General features: G+C 46.6%; 1 protein-coding gene and 1 long non-coding RNA gene across 2 annotated transcripts; both read right to left on the reverse strand.

The window, feature by feature from the left end:
- Window positions 1-9,854: 9,854 nt before the first annotated feature.
- LOC131578407 (uncharacterized) lies at window positions 9,855-11,129 on the reverse strand. The gene is made up of 2 exons (XR_009277481.1): window positions 10,905-11,129; window positions 9,855-10,215 (listed from the first exon to the last, which is right to left on the reverse strand). It is a non-coding gene; the product is annotated as an uncharacterized LOC131578407 (long non-coding RNA).
- A 110-nt stretch (window positions 11,130-11,239) lies between these two features.
- BMP3 (bone morphogenetic protein 3) lies at window positions 11,240-24,213 on the reverse strand. The gene is made up of 3 exons (XM_058837034.1): window positions 23,668-24,213; window positions 15,336-16,246; window positions 11,240-12,292 (listed from the first exon to the last, which is right to left on the reverse strand). The coding sequence occupies exons 1-3, from the start codon at window positions 23,993-23,995 to the stop codon at window positions 12,101-12,103; spliced, it is 1,431 nt and encodes a 476-aa protein (XP_058693017.1). The 5' UTR covers window positions 23,996-24,213; the 3' UTR covers window positions 11,240-12,100.
- Window positions 24,214-24,597: the final 384 nt, after the last annotated feature.

Consider the following 24,597-nt stretch of genomic DNA (forward strand, 5'->3'; position numbering starts at 1 on the left):
GAGAGAGAGAGAGAGAGAGAGAGAGAGAATCTGATAGGGCAGGAACCCTGTGCTGCAGCTGCCCTCCCTCTCTTCTGTCCAGGCACTCTAAAGACACATGAAACAAAATCCTGGACTTGCTTGGAACAAAGGAAGAAGCAGCAGCATGCACCGAAAAAAAGCAGGGACTTATATGGCTCAGTTTTGCTCTCCACTTGGGCGGTCCCAGAATCCCAGAGCACTTGGTGTTGCAAAGTATCATCAACATCATCCAGTCTCCAACCACCCTGCCATGGGCACAGGTGGTGTGCAGGCACAGCTGTCACTAGAATTGGGAGAACACTTTTCCATGTTGACCTTTTCCTCTCCTGGATTTCAAGCAAAGATGAAAAAATCATCTGGTGAATGACAGGTGAATAGTGTAGCTCTCAGAACTAGGAGTAGGAGTCTCCAGTGGCCCATGGTGTGTCCATTCCACCATTGTTAGATGGTCCAGTTGGAGCTCAGCCCGGTGCAGCCCAGGCACAGGGACCAGGCCGGTCCATTTCAGCATCCCAAAGTCTTTGTGGCTCCCTGTGCACTCACTGTCTCCTGAATCCATTCTTGAATTCCCAGTTACTGCTCTGCAGGACATGAGAACACAGGAACAGCTTGTTTGCCTCATTCTTGCCTTTGCTGCTCCTGCCTAAAGGAATCATCAGGACTACATGCTGATGGAATGGTATTGCCGAACAGCAGGGACTTTGTCTGTAGTGTCTAAAACTAAAACCTTGTCTGACTGTTCAGACACTCTAAAATCCAGGGTGAAAATGACTGTATGGAAGAATCCTAGAAATCTTGACTTGTGATTTTTCTAGTCAAGGATTTTAGTGCTAATGTGGAAACTACAAAAATATTCAAACTTGTTTTCATTGGCAACCAATTTGAAATGGCATCAGCAGACCTCCAGGGAACAGGGTATGACAGTGGGGACAGTACTTGGCAGCTCATGGCTTCAGGTGTGGGAGGTAAATATTTTGCCTGGGTACAGCCCGAAGTTCAAGTTTTCCCAGGCTTTGGATTGACTGGTCATGGCAGGTAACTTTAATCAGTGCAAAACGATGTATAAGCACAGTTTCTGGAGAATTTGCACTAGGGAGGAAATAGGGAGAAAACCTAGAACACAGCCAGCAGGCTCTGGAAAAATTTAAAAAAAGTTAAAATTAAAAATAGATGTAGCTCTCTGACTGTTCAGGCAGGACTATTTTTGTCTGGAGGTGATCGTAAAATATTTTTAAATCTTAGGAAATTCAGGAACTCAGAAAGAATTTCGGCTTGGCAAGCTCGGGAAGAGTAGGCCCTGGGAAATGTTAGGCCTTGTGCTTGCTAAAGATCAGGTGAAACTGCACCTATGTAATCAATATATGATAAATGATAGAATTGTTAGATGTGATTAGATATAATTATTGTTTGAAGAACATGAGGAACAATGTTAGGGGATTGAGGGGGGATCACGTGAAATCCATGCTTGGGTAAAAACAATGCATACAATAGAACAGTGTAAGTTTAATAATTAATATGTAAGTTGTATAACGATAGAGTATAAAACATGTTCAGCTCAAAAGCAAGATGGGTCAGATTTGGGTCTGTGTAGCCCTGACACCCAGAGCTCTTCAATAAAGCACCTTCATATAATCATTCTGTGATGATGTGTGTTCCTGAACTCTAACGTTTTGGTGACCCAGATGGGACCTTGTGAGTGCTGCTGAGCGAGCTCGCGACCCGATCCTGCTCCAGCCGGCACCGAGGGATTCTCGGGGAGCCCATCGGCCGCGACCGTCTGCGCTGCTCACAGCGTCCCCAGGAGAAGAGGTAAGGTGCTTTTACTTTGGTTTGGGTGCCTGCCAATAAGAGGCAGCAAAAGCTGCGCTTGGTTGGGCTAAAGGAATTCCTTTGGTATGGCCTAGGCACCGTCCATCAGACGACTGCGAAAGCGTTGCAGGTTCGGCATTTGTGGTGTATTGTAGTTGTGACATGAAGAAGCTTAAAGGGGTTTTGGGCAGCAATGCTCTCATAGCAGGTACTTCTCCTTTGGGGTGCTTATTAGCACATTGGAAACAAGGTCACTTTGGGGAAGAATTACATAAGGCTAAATTAATTTTGGCGAGATCTCCCCACGGAAAAAGACCCCAGAGATCCCATCTCGTCTGTTGGTAGCTATAACCTCCTCTTCTCTCTTTCTTTACTTTATTTTCTTTCTCTCTCTCTCTCTCCCTCTCGTCCATCATATAACCCTTGTTATCGCTAAAATAAAGGTACTTTATTGTTGTTGTGATTTAAACTGAAATCCCTTGTGTCCTTTTTGCACTCTGAGATTGTGATAAACAGAAACTCTTTTGTTCGCTTAACATATAGATTAGTTAAAACTAATAAGTTTAACTAATAAGTTAAACTAATAAGTTAACTAATAAGTTAAAAGTGGGTCCCCAGCACCAAGAAATAACATTCTTGGTAGATACTGGAGCTGAGAGATGAACCATTCAGTTTTTACCTAAAGGATGTAGTATATCCAAAGAAACTGCCACAGTAGTGGGGGCAAAGGGGGAACCCTTTGAAGTGGGGGTTATTAAAGATGTGATGATAGAATCAGAGTCAAAAATCAGGTTGGGAAATTTTTTGTTAGTACCAGAAGCAGATTATAATTTGTTGGGACGGGATTTAATTATTGAATTGGGAATACATTTAGATATAGTTGATAAGGAGTGGAGGATAAGACTATGCCCTTTAAGAGTAGAAGATGAAGACAAAATAAACCCAGAAGTGTGGTATACACCTGAGAGTGTGGGACAGCTGAAGATAACCCCATTCTCGGTCACTATTAAAAACCCAGAAATCCCAGTCAGAATAAAACAATATCCCTTGTCACTTGAGGGACAAAGAGGGTTGAAACCAGAAATTAACAGATTGTTAAGTAAGGGACTATTAGAACCATGTATGTCACCTTTTAACACACCCATACTGCCAGTGAAGAAGCCAGATGGGACTTATCATTTGGTACAAGATTTAAGAGAAATTAACAAACGCACAGTGGCACGGTTCCCCGTAGTTGCAAACCCGTACACGTTACTAAGCAAGCTGGGACCTGACAGTTTGTGGTACAGTGTTATAGATTTAAAAGATGCATTCTGGGCCTGTCCTCTTGATGAGACTAGCCGAGATTATTTTGCATTTGAATGGCAGATCAGATCCAGATACGGGGAGGAGATGGACAACTGAGATGGACAGTATTGCCCCAGGGATTCATGGAATCCCCCAATTTGTTTGGGCAAGCATTGGAGCAGATTTTACAGGATTATCAGACGGACCCAGGAGTGACCTTGATACAATACGTGGATGACTTGCTTTTAGCTGGGAAAGAGGAAGAAGACGTAAGGAGAGAGAGTATTAAGTTGTTAAATTTCCTGGGTTTAAAGGGATTGAAAGTATCCAAGGCAAAGCTCCAATTTGTGGAAGAAGAAGTAAAATATTTAGGCCATTACCTTAGAAAAGGGGAGAAAAAGATAGACCCTGAAATGGTACAAGGAATTTTGTCACTACCGATTCCTAAAAATAAAAGACAGATACATCAAATCTTAGGGTTAACAGGGTACTGTAAACAGTGGATTGAAAATTATAGCAGCAAAGTTAAATTTTTATATCATAAATTGACACAGGAGGGATTAATGAAATGGAGTTCAGAAGATACAGAAAAATTCCGGGAGCTACAAGAAAGTTTAATTCATGCTCCTGTCCTGAGTCTCCCGGATTTGAGAAGACCTTTTTATTTGTTTGTAAATGTGGAAAATGGAATTGCCTTCAGAGTCCTGACTCAGGAGTAGGCAGGGAGAAAGAAGCCGATAGGGTATCTATCAAAGATCTTGGACCCCGTAAGTAAGGGCTGGCCAACTTGTCTGCAAGTAGTAGCAGGATGTGCCCTACTGGTGGAGGAAGCTAGGAAAATCACTTTTAATAGCAATTAGAAGGTAATGTCCCCCCATAACATTCGGGGTGTGTTACAACAAAAGGCGGAAAAGTGTATTTCAGATGCTAGACTTCTAAAATATGAAGGAATTTTAGTTGAGGCCCCAAACTTAATATTAGAAACCACTACTTTACAAAATCCAGCTGCATTTTTGTATGGAGAACTTGAAGGTGAACCTTTGACACATGACTGTATAACTACAATTGAGGAACAAACCAAAATTAGACCTGATTTGGAAGAAGAGGAATTAGAAAGCGGAGAAAAGCTGTTTGTGGATGGGTCCTCCAGAGTAATAGAAGGAAGGAGGAAAACAGGCTATGCCATCGTAAGAGGACTTGATTTGCAAGTTCTAGAATCAGGTCCATTAGACAAATCTTGGTCAGCCCAAGCCTGTGAATTGTATGCAGTATTAAGGGCATTGAAATTACTAGAAGGAAAGGAGGGGACAATATATACAGATTCCAGATATAGTTATGGGGTGGTGCATACGTTTGGTAAACTGTGGGAAGAAAGAGGTTTAATAAATTCTCAAGGGAAAGATTGAGTTCATCAAAAACTCATAATTGCAGTATTAAAAGCCCTGAGAAGGCCCAAAAGGTTGGCAGTGGTTCATTTGAAAGGACACCAGAATGGAATGGACTTGAGGAGTAGAGGAAATAATGCTGCTGATCAGGAGGCAAAACGGGCGGCATTACGAACAATGGTCCTAAAAGACAAAGGGGGGCATGAAGAAATTTTGGAACATAGGGATAGTGACTTAAGAAGTAGATTTACTGAAGAAGAGAGGTTAAAACTCCCAGAGACAGGAGCAATAGAAAACCCAGAGGGGAGATGGTTTCTCCCAGATTGCCGGGAAGTATTACCAAAAGCCATAGCTCAAAGAATATTAGAAAAAATACATCAAAGGACACACTGGGGAGCACAGGGATTAACAGACTATTTCACTGCAAGGTAAATAAGCACAGGTATCCGAGACTTAGCTAAGCAAATTACTAGAAGCTGCCTCCCCTGTTTAAAAACGAATAGGAAAAATCTCAGAAAATTACCGTATGGAGGGAGACCCCTGGCAAAAAGACCCTTTGCAAATATTCAGATTGACTTCACAGAACTACCGAAGGTAGGGAGACTTAAATATCTCCTGGTCCTAGTGGATCATCTCACCCATTTTGTAGAAGCTTTCCCAACATCTAGGGAAACTTCACGAACAGTTGTAAAGGTGCTATTGGAAGAAATAATTCCTAGATATGGGGTACCAGAGACAATAGACTCTGACAAAGGTCCCCACTTTACATCAAAAATAACTCAGGAGGTGTCAGAAGCATTAGGAATAAAGTGGGAAAAACACACCCCTTGGCACCCTCAAAGTTCTGGGAGAATAGAAAGGATGAATGGAGAAATAAAGAAGCAACTTACTAAGCTAGTGATGGAAACTAGACTATCATGGGTTAAGTGTGTTCCACTAGCCCTTCTGAATATTCGAACCCAGCCAAGGGCAGATTTGGGAATTTCCCCTTTTGAGATGTTATATGGTATGCCCTATAATATAGAGGAAGTTCAAACACATCCAAATGTGAGTGATCAATACATCAACAAGTACTTAATAAAATTAATGCAATTCAAAAAAGCATTGTGGGAAAAAGGAATGCTGGCTCAAAGACCACCATTGGATTTTATATTACACCAGGTACAACCCGGAGAGTGGGTGCTGATAAGAAGCTGGAAAGAAAATCCCCTAACACCGAAGTTGGAAGGACCGTATCAAGTCTTACTAACAACTGACTCTGCAGTTTGAACAGCTGAGAAGGGGTGGACACATGCCAGTCAAATAAAGGGACCTGTGGAACCACCAAAAACTAATAACTGGGAAGTGGTTAGCCCGGCTGGGGACCTGAGACTTAAGATATCCCGAACAAAGTAACATCCAAGGACTATTAACCGGCTTAGAAACTTATGAATAGTAAATTTCATAAAGGTTTTTATATAGAATATAAAATACCTCCATCTAGTGGTAAAGAAATATATAATAGAAGTGTTAAAATAGGCTGTGCTTTATGCCAGAATTGTTATCCTTTTGTTTGTTTTAAATGTATAATATGTGAAGAACATTGGTGGACCCACTGTCATAGAGGCTACCCACCGAGAGGGGTGTGTAGATGTTGCTACACTGCCCAGAGGAGACTCACTGATTGGGCCCTAATAACTAGAATACGAGCAGGAAAATTTGAGACAGAATCAGAGGAGTGGTGGACTGTCTATGCAAGAGGAGTTAACCCCTTGTATTATTGTTACCATCCAAACGAACCTTCACCTTTTGTAGCAAATATAGTAGCTGGGTTGTGCAGACAGTGGCTCCAGGAATTGAGGTGCAATACCCCTTTAGTAAAGCATAAAAGTTGGGAAAAATATATACAAAGAATTAATAAGAGAAGGAGTAATTTCCCTCCCGAAGAATACTCTTGCTGCCGAGAAGATGGTACACCCCGTGTCCCGCGACAACCGGGTCGACGACGGGAGAGGCAGAGGAGTAATAAACTGTGGAGGGAAACACTCCAATATACATGGGACCAAAAGGTCATGGACCTGGAAATGCCACAAGAATGGGAATGATACAACCCAGCGAAATAATTTCTGGGGAATCCAAACTGATACTTTACAAAAGAAAAGCGTCTATTATAGCAGGGGAAGCCAATGCTCATTAAAGAAGTTAATAACATTTACAATCTTAATTAGCACATTTAACATTTGTATAAGTAAGACTCACGAACCCTTTAATTGGTCTTTAATCCGATGGGAAGACCAGGCTATTATCCAATCACAGATCACCTCTGGAGCCCCTAGCTTTCAAGTTACACTAGATTCTCTTATTAAGTGGAAGGGTACTAGTCGTATCCCGCCCGGGCGTAAGGTACTATATATGTGCCCAGCTTCTAATCCAGGCAGAGGATATTGTAATTACCCTGGGGAATTTTACTGTAGATATTGGGGCTGTGAGACAATTTCCATGGGGTGGAAAGTACAGAACCCAGATAAGTATCTAAAAGTTGAACGGGGTCCACATGGATGTATAAAGCCCTGGATAGGCCCCTCAGGGGAAGTAACATATATTGGGACTTGCAAATTTCACTACATCAATATTACACAATCACAAGACCCTGGGTGGTTATTGGGACGAACCTGGGGTCTCAGGGTATGGGAACCCAGAAAGGATCGGGGAGTGCACATTCTTATAAAGAAAGAGATGGTTCCCCACCCCATGATTCAGGATCTGTTGGACCAAATCCAGTGGTGTGGGGAGCAGAAGACCCCAAAGTAAGAGATCAGAATAACCATTCAGAAAAATCAGAAAATAGCACCCAAGTAACAACCACAGTAGAGACACCCCAAGAATATGGAAATGAAGCTCTTTGGAAAACTTTACAAGCTACCTTTAAAGTATTAAATGATACACACCCAAATTTAACTAGAGAATGTTGGTTATGCTATAACATTAACCCACCCTTTTATGAGGCCATAGGCTCCACAGCAGAACCAAAAAGAGTAAACGGCACCAATCCTGCTGCCTGCTTATGGAAATCGGGAAGGGAAGACACCCCAGGAATAACATTATCTCGAGTCACTGGAAAAGGGAAATGTGTGGGAAGTGTGCCCCCAGATAAGAATCATTTATGTCAGACAAAAATACAGATTAATGACCTTCACAAGCCAGTTCAGTGGCTGATTCCAGCACCTAATACTAAATGGGTTTGTAACACTTTAAGAGTAACCCCATGTGTCTCTGTAACAGCCTTTAATGAAACCTATGAATTTTGCATACAAGTTATAATAGTTCCCCGGATTATTTATCATTCTGAAGAATATATGTATACACAATACCAAAACTCAGAACACCATTTGGTGAAACGAAAACCCCTCACAGTATTAACAATAGCTGTATTACTAAGCATAAGAGGAGCTAGATTAAGAACAAGTGTAGCATCCTTAGTTAATCAACACCAGGGGCTTAAAGAGCTTAAAATTTCAGTAGATGAAAATTTAAGAAGAATTGATGAATCCATAAAAGAGCTCACAGACTCCCTAAACTCACTGATTGAAGTAGTCTTGCAAAATAGAAGAAGATTAAACTTATTATTTTTACAACAAGGGGGCCTGTGTACTACACTTAAAGAAGAGTGTTGTGTATATGTAAATATAAGCGGGATAGTAAGAGAAACCATAGCCAAATCACAAAAAGAACTGGAAAAGAGAAAGAAAGAACAAATGCAACAGAGTTGGTAAGAATCCTAGTTTAATTATTCTCCCTAGCAAACAACTTTACTATCTACTATAGCAGGACCACTAATTTTACTAATCTTAAGACTTACTTTGAGCCCTTGCATTCTTAATAAAGTTATTAACATTGTAAAAAGCAAGTTAGAAGCAGCTCACCTTATGAAACCTTAAATGAAGCAGAAACCAAAGATTATTTAGAACTAAGTAAAAAAAGAATTGCAAAGATTTAGCGAACAAAAGTAAGGAATAGAAAAAGGGGGGATTGTGATAAACAGAGACCCTTTTGTTCGACTAAACATGCAGATATGATATCCTGTAATGTTATGTTCTGTAAAATCAAGACTGTAACTTACCCCTTACTTACTTACGATAGTTACTTACATATGCATAGTAACTGATGCTTGTATAGCTACTGACGTTTATCATGTCCTTGCTAAGATTCCTTGCATTCCAAAAAATTACTGAGCTAAGCCTTTACAGAGGACAGTGAAGAAAGGTTAAAGGAAGATAAGGTAAAGACCGAACGATCGGACCCCTAGACCGATGAAGGCGTATGCGCAGAAAGACCCGAGGAAGGACACGTCACCGGAGAGCCCGGAGAGCCGGACTGATTAAAAGGAGACACACGAAAAACGGAAGCACGGCCGCGGCAAAGCGGGATCGCTTCCCGGCTGTACAGCGCTGTGTTTTGCTTATTGCTTGCTTGCTATAATTAATAAAACTTCCCTTTATTAAACTTTAACACTCTCTCGAGTGAATTTATAACAGTATATTGCATAATAGATATTAAAATATATTAACATCCATCCATATAGTTTTCATACTGAATATTAATCTACTTGTCTACATTTGGATTACTTGTATTTATTTCTTTTTTATGTCTACATATATATATATCTCCCTGTATTTATTTCTTTATTATAGATTCTATATTTTCATTTCTATATTGTTCATTTAAAAGCCCTGCCTCTAAGCCTCTAACCAAATAAAACACAAACATCCCCTTCATTTAAATAGTTTTAATATCTATTTCTATAATATTGAACTTCTATATTTATACACAGATATATTGCATAATATATATTAAAATTTATTATATTAACATCTATCCATATAGTTTTCATAATGAATATTAATCTACTTTTCTAGATTAAATTACTTATATTTATTTGTTTTTTATGGCTATATATATTAATATATATATATATCTTTCTATGTTCATTTCTTTTTTATAGATGTGTATATTTTCCTTTCTATATTATTTATTCAAAAGCCCTGCTTGTAACAAAATAAAACAAAAAGCCACTTGATTTAAATATTTTTGATACATATTCTTATCATATTGAACTTCTTTATTTATACACATAAATATAATACATAACAAATACTAAAATATATTATATTAGCTTCTATCGTTATATTTTTCATACTGAATATTAATCTACTTGTCTAGATTTGGATTACTTGTATTTATTTCTTTTTTATGGCTATATATATATATATATATCTCCCTCTATTTCTTTATTATAGATTTCTGTATTTTCATTTCTATAGTATTCATTTAAATACCATGCCTCTATCCAAATGAAAACCAAAAATCAAGGGGTTGATTTAAATATTTCTAATATTTATTTCTATCATATTGATGTTCTTTATTTATACACATAATACATAACAGATATTAAAATATATTTAATATATTAAATTATTTTATAATTTCTGAGCGCAGAACACACAGCAAGGACAGAGGGATTCTGTCCTTGATTGGACAAGAGGGAAACAAGGAGCCAGAGGGGAAAGGACGACGCCAGGGGCCAGCAAGATGGATGAGCTGTACAAGGTGCTTCTCCCTCCGGTCACTACGGCGAGCGCAGCTTCCCTGCAGTTTCACATCTCTTCCAAGCACAACAGGTGAACAAACAGGTACTCCCAATATCTTCTTCATTTGTACTTTAGGCTGCACAGATCTGCCAGGAGAAACAGCAGTTCAAGGGCAGATTTAAAAATGGAATTCCCTCTTGCCACTCTCTCTGCCTTTTCTCCAATTTAGCCCTGGACTGGGAAACAAAAAGACAACAAGCCCTCATAAACCAACGTTAAGGTGTCTTGGGAATGCCCAGGGCTGGGAGAAAGCCCTTCCCACCACCCTCCTGGCCTTTTCCCACTCTGAGGAGCTGTGGAAACGCACACCCAGACCTGAGGTGGACAGCCTGGGATGTTTTCTGTGCACCAAGCGCCCTGGGAGCCTGAAGATGCTCTGGATTGCAATTCACAGCCTCAGTGAATTCCGCATGGGACAACCAAGTACTTTGTGCACAGAGCAAATTCAAGTCACCATTTTCAATAGTTAAAATATCCGGGGGAGCTACTGGCTGCTTACAGCAGCGAGCTTCAGACAGCCTCACTTACGGATGGATCAGGAAAAGCAGTTTCAGCTTCCTTCTTATTGGAGCCCAACTCCAAACGGGAAATTTCTCACGACTGCTCGTGGGAGAGGCAATTGAATCTCCAGGAGCTCAGGGAAGTGATTCCTCCCCCTGAGCCACGTCTCAGCTGCCCGAGCAGCCGCAGTGCTTTTATAGCACCTCTCTCCCTGCTTTCCACGTTCATTTAAATGTAAAAAACCTCCAAGCTCTGCCTCCGGCCCCAGCCCCACCTGCTCAGATGCTGCTGCATCGGCCACGGGGCCAAGGCGGGAGAAACCGCAGGTTTTGCTTCCCGGGAAAGGCTCTGCCGGGCGGCCCCGGCCCCGCAGCTCCTTCCCGGCTCCGTGCCCGCTCCCGCTCTCCTCGGGGATGTCCCGGACCCCCGTTCCCCGCTCCCCTTCAGCCGCAGCAGCCCCCGCCCTCCTCCATCGCCCCCCGCTGCCGCTCCCCTCACAGCCGAGCCCCGCCCAGCGCCGCGCGGGAGCTCGGTGCGCATGCGTGGCACTGCCTGGCCCGGCGGCGTGTCGGCGCTGCGCATGCGCACCAGTAACGCGCCACCCGAGCGGCGCGCAGAAAAACGTGGATTTGGGTTTTTAAGGCATTTTATTTTACGTCTCCGCGGAGTTCCGAGCAGAACGTCCGCATTACTGGTGGAAAACAACACAGATCAGACATGCCCTTCACACCGCGGGTGCCCCTGTCCTGCGGAGCTCCACTACAGTCCTGGCAGTTCATCTCGCTACTGACAGAGAAAGCTGCACGGTTTAAAGAGTGCTGAGATAAAGAAGGATACATTAGGAGGGGCCACGGATATAAAATAAATTAGAAGCATCTGTAAAAGTTTCTTTCCATATACAAAATAACTTCTCTTTTTTGGGGGGGCGATTATAATTTTTTTCGATTGACAGTCTATACACAGATAAATCTTTGTCAGATTTGTTTTGCCGCCTTGCTGTACTACTCTAAAACCTAAGGCAAGAAACTTAGCTTTACAATGAAGACTACTACATTTCTAACCTCCCCCTGCCATCAGTCACCACTACAACAGAGATAAGAATCAACAGCTTGTGCTGCTTCCAAAGTCTCCTGCAAAAATAGATCACCGTGTCCTTTGGGCAGTCTCAAAAATGCAGATTCTTCTTTTGCCTCCCGCTTTCAACAGCTCCAGTCAGGTCCCATTCCCAGGCCTCGTGTCTCGGTCCAAATCACACAGGAACCAAGTCTGTATTTGCTTGCCTTGGAAGCCCTGTATGGAATCCATTCTGTTCCCATTCTCACTGACTGGATTTCTTTACATTTTCTCTTTTTTGTCCAAAGGAAATGCCTTGGCAGTGCAAACACCAAGTAGGTACGATGAGCCTCCTGCCCTTCCCCTCCCCAAACAGCAAGTGATGGCCCTGGCAGTGCCCAAAGGCCTCCCAAGGCGTTATCTGCAGGCACAGGACTCCACTGTCATGTTGGGGTACACCTTCAGAACCACGTTTTTGTTCTCATCAAAGAACAAGATGCTGAGAGAAGACATTTTGTCAGGAACACAGCACGGCTCGGGAATGCCGGGGACGACTCCGACGGCTCTCACAATGCTCTGGATGGTGGCGTGGTTGGATGGCTTCATGGCCTGCAAGAGCAAGACATGGCAGAACATGTTACTGCAGCCACAAAGCCATGGATTTATGTACTCTACAATGAAATTGCCCTGTTGAAGACGCCCTGTTGAGACCCCTCGGCTGGAACATCTGTAGCCAGTGGCACTGCTGAGGAACTGAGCCTCCAAGACAGCCCTACCTCGTACTAAAGTGACATTTTCCTCCAGAGAGCAAACTGCAAAGGACAAGGTTTCCTAAAATTTTAAAAAGGGACATGCTTGGGTTTGCTCTGAAAATGAAACCAATTCTGCCTGGTGAGGTAACTGCTTGATTACAAAATTAAAAACCATTAATGTGCTCATAAAAATAAAAAAAACAACACAGAGAAATGAAAAACACAAGGTTTTACTCTGCACCCTGAAATGCTTCCTGATCCAAGTATCTGTACAAGAGGTAGGTGGGCGTGAAAAATGCACAAGATAGGGACTTGTGGTTTGGTTTTCACAGCTGTTCTTACACACAGATTCTGGGGATCAAAACATCACACATTGGTGAGAAATACACAGGATCAGGTTATTTTGGCCAAATGTTCAGTTTTCAGTTTTGCTGCAATGAGAGCTGATTTGTTTGGGACAAAAGTATCCCAGCCTTAAGGGCTGGATATGGACATGCAGAAAGCGCAGGAATAATTCCAGCTCGCCCTATCGTCTGCGCAGCACATCAGCACATCAAGCTCTAAGTCTCCGTCTAAGCTGATGGAAGACATTTCTGTCGGTTTGTTTGGAACTCAAGAGTACCTGTACTCCCCAGCAGTAGCAGCCAGGGATTTAAAAACCTGTTTTAGGTTATCATAGAACTCCAATTTCTGTATAATTTCTGTTTTCAGAAGGAAGTGGAAGCTGTGGTAGCCCCCAGCCACCTTTCCTTCCTCAGCTGCTGGGCAGCATTCTCCCCAAGGTACCTGGGAGCCCTGCAGCCGTCCTGAGCCTGCTGATCACATGCCAAAAGGCAGAGCACCTACTGTGATCCTATTTCCTGCAGCCGGCAGTACTAAAACTACAATCAGGACTCCAAATACGGCACCTACCATCTCCTCATCAACCTTCTCCTTCAGATACGGAATCCATAGCCCCGAAGGGCTAAATGGCATCGAGCCACCTCCAGGCTAAGCAGCACCCAACACATTTCAAGCACGGCTTTCAGTGGGAACAGCCTGGACTCGTGCTGCCCTGCAAGGCGTATCTCAGTTTGACTGGGTAGCACTCGTAAGAGAACATGCCCTTCACCGACCCCAGCCCGTGCTGAGCACCATGCACCGCTCCTTGGGGTGCACCCTGGAGGATGATAACCAGCTTCAGCCGGCAGGTGACGTGCTGTGACCATGACGGGAGCAAAAGCCACAGCCCCGTGCTTCTCGGGAGCCCCAGAAGGGCAGTTCAGTACTGCCCTTGGGAGAACTGAAGAGCCACGGTGCCCTGCACAGGGGCTGGCTCAGGCCGCTGCCCGCGGGTCACCAAAGCTCTGTCCAGCACGTGGCTGTGGAAGGCAGGCAGGAGCTCGCTCAGAGGGGAAAGGCAGGCGAGGGCCAGCAGGAGATAAAAATGCCGAGCTGCCTCCGAAGTGCCGAGCCTGTGATTGAGCTCGGCTGCGGTCGGACCACGCCTGCCAAGCTGCACGGCCCTCAGGAGCCTGGTTGCCCTGCAGAATGTCACTGCAGCTGGGTTACGAGCAGGGCACACAGAGGCAGCTACCAGCTCTCATTCCTGACCAGGAGAGCGTCGCCCTGGCCCACAAGCCCTGCACCAGGTCACACTCCCAACACCTGTGGCTTTGACAGCAGTCAAACCAGCTAACTACAACCAGGGCACCGGGAAAAAATGCAAATCTGGACGTGAGGGGGGAACACATCTGTTCTCAACCACTCAACAGGTTGTTAACTCTAGGAGCTCACCTTCAGCAAGGGAACATGATGTACCCACAGGCACAGACTAGTCTGTTATTGCCTGAGCACCAGGGCATTCTGCAAACATGGCCTTAGCAGCAGCAGGTCCTGTGATGCTCAGCCTTACGTCCTGCCTCTGCAGCTGGAGGTAGCAAAGTAGTCTCCTCCTTGGAGGAGAGGACCCCTCCTTCCACAGCTTGCTTTGTCTGGGTGCCATCCCCTTTGGTACAGTTCTTCCACCCATCTCTTTCAAACGGTGACTCCCTTGGCTCCTTAAATCACTGAAATGCCATGTGTATTTTGGAACCAGCTGCTCTGGATTCACTGTGGCAGCAATAAAGACTCTGGAATGGAACGCTGCAGTGAGTCCAAGAGCCCTGCCTTTACTGATGTTTCCTGCAGGTGTTACTTGTGCAGACCCCTCATTTTAGGCCAGCCTCAAGTCCCACGTCCTGCTCTCGAGTTTCAGCAGCCCCCAAGGGCTACATGTTGACCCTGGACATTGGGAGCAGAGCTCTCTCTAGGTCACATGGCTAGGAGCACATCAGCCTCGCCTGCTACTCACATGGAACCAGCTCATACAAAGCAGAGGATATTCTCAGAGTCACTGGGCCTGGATCCATTGCCTTTGGGGCCCCTGGGTCCAGTGAATCCGAAGCGATTCACTCGACTCTGTGCTCGAGGGGCACCCCAACAAGACCTGCCGCTGCCCGGAGCTCTCTGCCCTCAGGGCAGCCTTGCCTGCAGCCTTGTGCCAGCTGCCTCTGGTGGGGCTCTGGGCTCCTTTTGGGCACAACAAGCGCTGCCTACACAACAGTTTGCCAAATCTGGCTTGTATTTTGTTTGCTAAACAGGCGAATAACAAGTTCACACATCATAAGCACTAGTCAGGAAATGTTTTATGGCAATTTGGGTTTTGGATGGAAAGCTAACAGCGAGTCAAGTTTTTTTAATTACCTTTGCAAGCTTATCTCTCTGGTACACGTTCTAACCAGTGCCCACTGCTGCGTGGGGCGAGGGTAGCAGCTAGGTCCTATCCCCAAACCCATGCTGGCCCTGGCTGCCTTTTACTGACATGGGAAACAAACGCCCAGTTTCTGATAACAGTGAAAAAGAATGGACAGAGCCCATACCTTTGGAATGGGGAACTGGCATTCTCCTGAGCAGTAATAGGCGTCAAAGGACTTGGGGGAAATAATCCACTCACTCCAGCCGATGTCTGCAAAATCCACCTTGAGATAGCGCCGGGCACAATACCTCGGCTCATTCCACTGCTTCCTCCTCGCCTTCTTCAGTGTTTGCTCGTCAAACTGGAGCATCTGGCTCTTCTGCAGATGATGCTTCCTCTGCTTTTTCTTACTCCTGGCCCTGTCTGCTAGCTGCGGCTGGAAGGCCTGGTAGGGTTTTCTGCTTTCCCATCTCTCGTCCTCAGCGTACTGGTACTTGGCTCCTGGAAGCTCGTTGTTCTGCAGCGGCAGCAGGATGTTTGCAGAGCGTTTTCTCCGGCGGTTATCGACGCTGCTGCTCGTGCGGCTCTCCGGCTTGGGAAGGACCCTCGCCAGAGGACGACGGTGTCCTCGCAAAGTAGAGACAACGCTCTCCGGCTCCGAGATAGCGGAATCGTTGGCGTAAATCAGGATGTAGGGTTCGTAGGAGGAAGATGCTCTTTCCCAGGGATGATGGCTGGTCAGATCCATTTTAACACTGAGCAGCAGTTCCTTGTTCTGCTTTGCCTCATGCAGGAGCCGAGTGATATCCTTCCACTGCCAGGAGAGGATATCCTGGTAAGCAGAGGAGACATTTATGAGGAAATGCCCCAGGCTCCGAGTCGGGTTCCCAACTGAAGGAAAGGTCCAAACTGAAAGATGCAGCTGAATTTCAGGCTTCCTGTGCCTGTGATGAGAACAGCCACTGGACTGGGAACAGTTCCACTTCACATGCAGCAGATCACCAATATAATAATACACCGAAGCTGACAAGACATTTTCAGACTCTGTGAGTGATGTCAAGTTAAAAACGTACATCTCCTGGCTTTCAGGGCTCCCTAGGAGAAAAAAAAAAGTACTCAGATAAGAACATGGGCATCTAAAGATGTCATCCAGAGGAGACACAGGCTGCTCTGACAGCCCTTTCACTAAGTCAGATACGAATCATGCAGGAAGTTTTCCTCTAAAATGATCAGTTATACTGGATACATTTAGTCATTCCATCTAGGACACCACATCAATTTTCATGCCAGAGTTAGAAGGTATTTACTAATACAGCTGAGGGCAGGCAGACAGTACTGGAGCATCCTCGTTAACCCAAAAAAGCCAATCCAAAAACCAGATCTGAGGGGTTGCGGGGTGGCACACCCCTTTGCGTCTGTGCAGGGGCAAACAAGGCAAGGAGGGCTCCTCTCACAGCTGGGATGTGCCTGTGCCAGGCAGGAGTGACGCCTTCCACAGCTGCCGAACCCGGGAAGTGGCGCTAACCGCAGGTACCGACCCCGGGGAAGGGCGGCTGACATGGGCTGGTCTGGGAAACACCTGGGGGACTCTAATCCCCAGAAGGTGCAACAGCAAGGCTCAAGAGGAAGGTTTAATCTGTCCTTTAAAACTCTCTCTGGGCTGCGGTTACGCCTGTCCTCGAGAGCAAGAGAAATACAGATCCGAACGCTAAGCTGTAAAACCAGGCTGGCAGGGAAATGCAAATGCAGTAGAGGTAAGGTATGGTCAGCAGCACCCCCCTGCCCCGCCACAAAGGGTTGGCCACATCCTGACACATTAGAGAAAGGAGGATATGCAAAATTAAATGTTTTTTGGACACCGTGGCATGTCAAAAGCCTCTCCAAAGGGTTAGGCCAAGCCATGACAAGCACAGAGATTGGCCATGGACTGGGGATGGCCAGACACACTGCTCCCACGCTGCACACAATGTAGGAAGCCCTTGCCCAGGCAACTAAAAACATCATTTCCAGTACTGACCTTTCAGAGACTTTGACCATCCCATGTTCTGAGTGACATTCAGTGCCTCCAGCCTGCAATATCCCCATGGCCAGTGCCATTCACTCTAAGTGTGGCAAAAGCCTGTAATCTCCGTGTGCTGCCCCATCCCTACCCCAAAAATCCAAGCAGCTTCCTCCGCTTCTGAACATTTTTGTGTCACAATATTCCAGTCTGTGCATTAAAAAAGCGGGAACTGGTCCCATTAGAAAGAGAGAACCCTTCTCCCCGGCTTAGCAGGGAATTAGCTTCATGGAATTATGGAAAAAACTTATGTTTTCTTCAGTGGAACAGAGCCAAAACAGTGGAAAGGCCAAATCAAGTAAGGAAGACACCTTTGTTTACACATTCAGCCTAATGCGACAGCCGAGCACACAGGCAACTTCCCAAGCGCTGAAAACTCACGTACCAAACACATACAAATTCTACTACAGGTGCCTAGGGAACTAGATTTACTTGGAATGCCATCCCACTTTTTATTCCTCAGCCAAAACCGGCTCTTGATTATGCTTGCACTAGGCATCCACGAGGACCTGATCTCTGCTTGGTTTGTAATCACTGATGTGATGAGGTTAACAGGTAATCTGGCAGAGCACTGAGTAGATCAGTCTGAGGGGCATGAACTCATGGTGTCTCATGAGCACCTGTTTAAGAATTATCACTTAAATCACTGCTGTATGTTGAGTGACAAGTTTTCGTCCTAATTTTTATTACGAATGCCACTTAAAAAATCCTGCCTGTTCTCGACTGGCATATTGTATGACAAAAGAAGCTACTTTTGTTCATCAAGAAATTCTGGACAGCATGGATCAGGCACAGAAGGAGCCTCTAGTTTTGGTTAAAAGCTAAATTCCAGCACCCGCTTCTGGCATGTAGTTCTCTGCCAAGATGAAGCACTTGCAGCAGATGGTGCTATTTTCCTATACAACCACCTCCAAGCTCCAGCAGCTCTGAGTTCTCAAATCTTTCATCTGCAAAATCATCTCGAAAACAGTTCCTAGCGGCCAGCACAGACATCCGTGGATTCACCAGATTCCGCTGCAAGAAACCCAACTGCACGGCCTGGGCTTCCATCAAAATTTGGGAGTACCGTGTCCAGTGCCCCCCTCGTGCGACACCGATACCTGACGCCCAGGTGTGAGCACTGCACTGAAATAAGTGTTCCCCGGGCTAGAAATTACCCTGAAAAATGACAGACATGCCAAGGAAGATGCAGCTTTAAATTAACTACATCTTTTGCTCAGGAAAATTTCATTTAATTGAAATGAGACTTTGTCTTTGGGCTCATAGGAAACCACACACACAGCTCCAAGGATGGCCTTGAAAGGATGGCCTGACTGGCATTAAAAAAGTATCTTTAAGGAAGTGCAGTAGGTCTGTCAAGACCGACATGGCCGGCTCAAATAGATTCCTGTCAGAAGGGGGATTTCAGGCATCAATAAGCTGGAAGGAGTCTGCTAACATGTGGTGTGTTTACCTTTATAGAGGATGCCCTGACATTTTTATGGACTGCCAAATCTATCCCACGGGTGAAAAAGGATGCAATAACGAGGACCATTTAGTTATACAGTCACCATTAGCCATCATTTAAAGGAGATGTTAAAGAGGTGCCCCTGTGCCAGGGTCCAGTTAAGAGCGTATTGGCGTTTCCGGTGTAAAGCGTTGTTCTCATCGGTTCACAGCCCAGATACAAAAGTTCACCGGGACCTGGAAACAGGAACAAGTTCCTCAACAGAAACAGATTTGGAAAACAGATTTTCTCTCGCCTCCCACCTTCCCTCTCGCTTGGCTGCTGGTTCCTAGTTAGCAATTTGCGTTCTGTGCAAAAGGAAAAGATAGGACACGGTTCTCGCTTTTGAAAGGGCATAGGACCTGCTGCCAAACTAATTCTTTTAGCAAAGCAGGTAAGATCACAGCAGCTAGGAACTTGATATCAAACAGCAGCCAGTTCACCTTGGATTAAAGCCATCAGTCACTCAAATAAAGAGCTTAGGTAGAAACAGCAAGGCTGCATACTCGGGACCCAAAACTTAGATGAGGGTTTCATGATACAAAGACCAAAATCTGCACATTGCACAGCCTAAGTGTGCTGCGCAGTGGCCCCCTGATCTCTTTTCTACCGCTGTTAAGCAGGAAGAGCACAGCAGGTGTGAAAACTAAACACAACATCTATCTCAAAGCTAGCACAAACCAAGGGCGTACATCCACAGCACACACAAATCTGGGCAGGAGAAGAGCCGACCTCACTCCTCCTCACAGCCACGATTCATTGCACTTGGGCTGGTGGCAGCAGGCTGGTTGGGGGAAGAGCAAATTGTGCACAGCCTGTCCTTTGATGCCAGAGCTCCTCATGCTGAAGCAATGTCTTCTAGAAACAGGGACCAGCAGGGAACTCTGAACACAGGTCACTCACGTGCACGGCACCACTGCAAGACACACAGTGACAGCAGCCAGAAAATTCCAATTCTGGGTCTGGTCCTGAGAGGCCAAACCTACAGATCCTGCCCACTTGCCTCACAGCCTTGCAGATTTGGGCCCAACTGCCCGCAACATAGCTTAATTGTTTTAGTCCTAAAAACTACCAGGATGCTACTGCTTGCATGGTACTTATAGGGGCACAGCAAAAAAAAAAAGCCAAACCAAAGAAACACACAGAAGGGGAAAAAAAGTCTCCTGACTGAATAATTTTCAAGCTCTTGTTGCAAAGAACCCTTGATACTAGTGGTGCTCAGAGGGGCCAGCATTTGGCCCGGGCTGGTTTCTGCAGGCTGATGGCAGCCAGCGAGGCGCGGCTTTCCCCGCGTGCGCTCCGTTTCCCCTGTCTGCGTGGGCACTTTGCACCACTACAAAGGGAAAAAGGCCTTTTGAAAGGGAGGAGAACATAGTTCTAAAACCACAAGAATTGGCCCAGGGGCAGGTGTAATACCTAAAATGACTCGAACTTCAGTTAATAAAAAAGAGTTTAAAGTAATTTCTCACTGTATAGCTTTGCTACAACACCATTAGGAAGACCTTCCAAAAAAGCCAGGACTCATTTGCAAACCATGTTCCTTAAGCAATGCTACGATTAAAAATGCTTTCAGAAGCAAACCTCATCTGCATTTGAGGCTTTTACCTTTCCACTCTCTTATTTTTTCCTCATGTATGCCACCTCCAAACCCTGAGCAGCGACCAGCACACCTCCGGAGGCAGTGCTGAAGGTAAGCAGATTTCTGGCAGCCAGAGGTCAGGTCTCATTCAGGAGGAGAGAAGAGTCACAGACAGCCACTGCTGCTGTAGTGGATCCTGGACAGGACCACAGCTTCAGAGTTCCCTTGCCAGAACTGCCCGGGTGTTCCGTCGTGGCTCACAATCACCTGCCCTTCTCCCATGGTGTCTTTTAGAGCCACGACGGATGGAAAACCCCTCGCTCCTGTGGCACCCACAGGCAGAGAACTGGAAAAGGCCTGTCCAAAACAACACAAGGACTACCAGAGTCATCCCAGAAATGTCCTGCAACACTGAGAAGAGCTGCCACAGAAATCACAGGCTGAACATCCCTTGACTCAAACACAGAGAAACAAATTAGGGCAGTTAAGTCCAGGAGAGAGAGCGGTGCTAATGTGTAACTAAGCACTCTGTGAGAGATGTACATCCTTAGTGCACTCCTCATGGATTTCGGGCCTGGGGTTTCTTTTCAGCTTTGTCACAGGCAAAGGTTCCTTCTTCTGAGCGATTCAAACTCAACAATTACGCTCTCAGACGATTTAGCAAGATTAACAAGAAACAAACTTACCCAAACAATCGCATGAACATTCATCCAAATCAATGGCCAAAACCCTCAGCCCACACAAGCAGCCATCCAGCCTAGTTGTCAAGTCTGGTGCACAAGGGATTTCAGGGCAGCACCCGATGGAGGCTTCAAAGAGGAGCCACACAGGGCTGAAGCTCTGGTCCCATCCCCTCAGAGGACTGACACACAGAAAGAGGAACTTGCTTTTAACAGATATGAGGAGGCTTGTTTTGATGAACCAGTCTTAGCTGGGTTTTGTTGGCTGCTGGTAGCAGGGCTGCAGCTGCCACATGCCACGCTGCTGTTGACTAGAAACAGGGATGAGTTTCAACAAACCCTACGAGATTATGGTCTCATCACACAACACACTCCAGGGTCTCAAAAATTTGTCTGCTGGGTTACCTGGGAGATTTGGGAAAGGCCTTTCCCATGTGCTGCAGGAGAAGCAGAAGCCCCTGCAGAGGAAAAGCAATGACAGGAAGGTTTCACAGCGACATCTGAGAGCTGTGTTTGAGAAGAGCTGCACTCCTGGAAACGTCAGACTAAACTGCAGAGTTAAACTGCAAATGAAACCACTGAAGATTTGCTTCAAGACCTCTTGCTGTAGATGGAGGACACGCAGGAGGATTCTTGGGGAATTTCTGCTCCTAGCAGACAAAAGGTTGAGCCCTGAAGGGGCTGCCAGAGGGAGCGATAAAATGTGAAGGAGTAACAGCAAAGTCATGTATTGAATTAACCAATGTGTCCCATTAAGAACAAGGGGGAGCCTGTGGGAGACCGAAGTCTGGAGCGAAGGAGTGCAACAGTGAAAGCAGAGGATCTAGAGACAAAGCACTTTGGAAGGGGAATACTGCTGCTGCATGTGCCGTTTTCGCTGCAGGCCCTGGCAGGCAGTTGGGACCAAGGAAGAAGTCAGAAAAATCCTTTCCATTGTACCCACTGCCCTGAGGAACATCAAATATAAAGGCTTTCTGGAAGCAGACTTTGCTGCCGTCAATAGGAACACAAAATAAGCCACTGCTGTTGCCAATGGCAAAAGAAAGACAGCAGGTAACTGGTTAAATCTTTTGGATAAATACTTACTAAAGTGTCAAAATTTTTTTAAAGCCAATTTATTGCTTTGGCACTTGATCTGTGAAAGTATCGGAGGAGGAGGAATGGGATTAGCAAGCAGTGTGTTTATAGGACTGCTGCCACTCAGCATCAAGTAAGAGCACCAATATAATCAGAAAGACCACAGAGATGGGATTTCAATCAACAACATTCTAGGTTTAGAACAATAAATAGCTTCAGTCAGATATGCGTAACAGAGCAAATATTGCTCTGCTGAGATCATTAACAACCTCTCCTTTTGGTGGGGGCTGTAGTGAATGTACTATCCTCCCCTCTCTTGGTGGGTTTAATTCGGCGACAGTCACAGGCATGAGACTTCACATGGCAAACCAGTCACCTTAGAAAGGCAAGAGAGCTCTTCAGAAAGAGCAGCAGCTGGGGAGTCCTGCCTCTCAATCCTCGGGTAATTATTCCTCCAAAGCCTCTCCTGTGGACAGATACACATGCAGGGTTGAAACCTAAGACGCGAAAGTCACTCATTCCTCATTGTACTGGATCTCCTCACAGAGCTGCCTCATGAAATACCTTGTTGCTTTTGAGAGAGCAAGGAAACCTGCCACCCAGCTCGCTTTCCCGGGACACCAAGGTCTCGAAGCAAGTCACCAAAACTCCCAGACAACTCTCACTTTTACCGAGAGGTGCTTGCCTAAGGAAAAGCCACTGGGGCAGTGCACCAGCGTAACCAAAAGTAAGAGACCAGCAAATGGGGCTTCTGTGTGTGGCATGACAGCTGTCCCACCCGCAGCAAGGTTTTGGGGTGCAGTAGATAAGGGAAGGATATCGCAGCAATGGTCATCTTTGGGTTCTGGCCATTCCATTTAGCCCTTGTGCCCCCACATGCACAAAAACCAGAAGAGGGAAGGGACAGGATACAGCACTAACATAGTGACTTCTGTTTCTGACAGGACATGGTTCTTTTGAGATGCTGACATGTTAAACACATCCCCCTCCCTTACAGAAAATGTTTTTACATTTTCACCCATCTACCGGTGCGTGCCAGTCTATAATCACAGAGAGATCTAAGTGCCCCTTCCAAAGATGCCAAGGTGAAATATTCATGACACTCAAGTCGTGCTTCAACTGAACTCATCTGCCACTGCCTCCCATTGTCAGTGCTATCACCACTTGTCAGTATGAGAATGCTGCAGACAGCCTGAAGGCTCCCCAAACCATGTCACGGCTCCCCAAACCATGTCACGGCTCCCCAAACCATGTCACGGCTCCCCAAACCATGTCACGGCTCCCCAAACCATGTCACGGCTCTGTCACGCACAAATCAGCCCTTGGCTCCAACAGAAGCTACACGTGCAGACCACTAACAGGGGACCTGGGACAAGATCCCTCACATTGCACTCAGCCATCGTGATGACAGCGATGCTTGAAGCAGAACAGAAGCGCTAAGGCAATTACTAAAGTACAGAACATAACGTAAAACACGACAGTCCCTGCAGGAAGTGATACTTCTCCAATTCTCTCATTTCTTCCCTGCACCGAGCTCTCCCTCCCCGGGCACTACCCCAGCGCTGCTCTGACGCCGCTGCTCGGGGCTGCCCCGTGGCCGAGCCCTGCCCGGCGCGGTCCCCGCTCCGCGCTCACCTGCCGGCAGCGGGCGGAAGCCTCGCACCGTGTTGCCCCGGCGGAGCCAGGGCCCGGCCGGTGTCGGCGGCTCCCGGCTGCCGCGGTACTGCTCGTAGAGCCTCAGCATGTGCTCCGCCACTCTGTCCGCCGCCGCCGCCCGCCCGGGCCGCCGCTGTCCCGGGCCGTCGTCACCCGCAGCCGGCCGGGCGCGGCCGCCCCGCACGGCCCCCGGCGCAGCCCGGCGCCGCAGCCCGAGCCGGCGCGGCCGCAGCGCGTCCCCCAGAGCCAGGCACAGGCAGCCCCATCCCAGGCACAGGCACAACACCCAGCGGGCCGACGCCGCCATCCCGGCCCTCGGCGCGGCCGGGCGCGCTCGGGCCAGCCGAGCCCGGGGCTGCGCGGAAAGCGCGCACGGGGCGTCCTCTTTCTGGAGAAGGGAAAAGGGGAAAAAATACAAAAAAACCGAAAAAAATCGGGGCGGAGGGAAGCTCCACGGTCTGGACCGCCCTCCCTTGGCGGCGGGAAGCGAGGGGTTTTATTCCCGGCCGTGCAGGTTGCTGGCGGGGCAGAGCCGAGCACGCACCGGGGGCAGCGCGGAGATCGCCCCGCCCGCCCTCGCTCCGGCGGGGGCCAAGTGCGGGGAGCCGCCACCCCAGGGGAGCGCAGCCACGGGACGGAGGGAGGGGATGCTCTGCCAACTCCATCCCCCTGGGCGGACGGCGATCGAGGCGGAGGACGGTCCCCTGCCCGCCTCCACCCAGCCCCTCCCAAAAGCCGTACAATAATGCGATCGCATTAAAAAAAAAAAAAATTAAAAAATTACGACGAGTCGCAGCGCACTCACCCTTCTCCCCTGGAACGTCTCAAGGCTTGGCTGGGAGCGGAGCACAGTCCACCGCGGGCAGGTGGAAGCGATGCTCACCGGGTTGTGCTGGGGTTCTGCCTGCC

This window comes from Poecile atricapillus, chromosome 4 (genome assembly GCF_030490865.1).
Source record: "Poecile atricapillus isolate bPoeAtr1 chromosome 4, bPoeAtr1.hap1, whole genome shotgun sequence".
In the NCBI taxonomy this organism is placed as follows: domain Eukaryota; kingdom Metazoa; phylum Chordata; class Aves; order Passeriformes; family Paridae; genus Poecile; species Poecile atricapillus.

Excerpts from the sequence above, each read along its gene's own strand:
- BMP3 (XM_058837034.1), bottom strand. The coding sequence starts at position 23,995 with ATGGCGGCGTCGGCCCGCTGGGTGTTGTGCCTGTGCCTGGGATGGGGC. Across the intron at positions 16,247-23,667 it reads CTTCCGCCCGCTGCCGGCAG|GGAGCCCTGAAAGCCAGGAG; the intron begins GTGAGCGCGGAG and ends TTTTTCTCCTAG. Across the intron at positions 12,293-15,335 it reads GCCAGTTCCCCATTCCAAAG|GCCATGAAGCCATCCAACCA; the intron begins GTATGGGCTCTG and ends TTGCTCTTGCAG.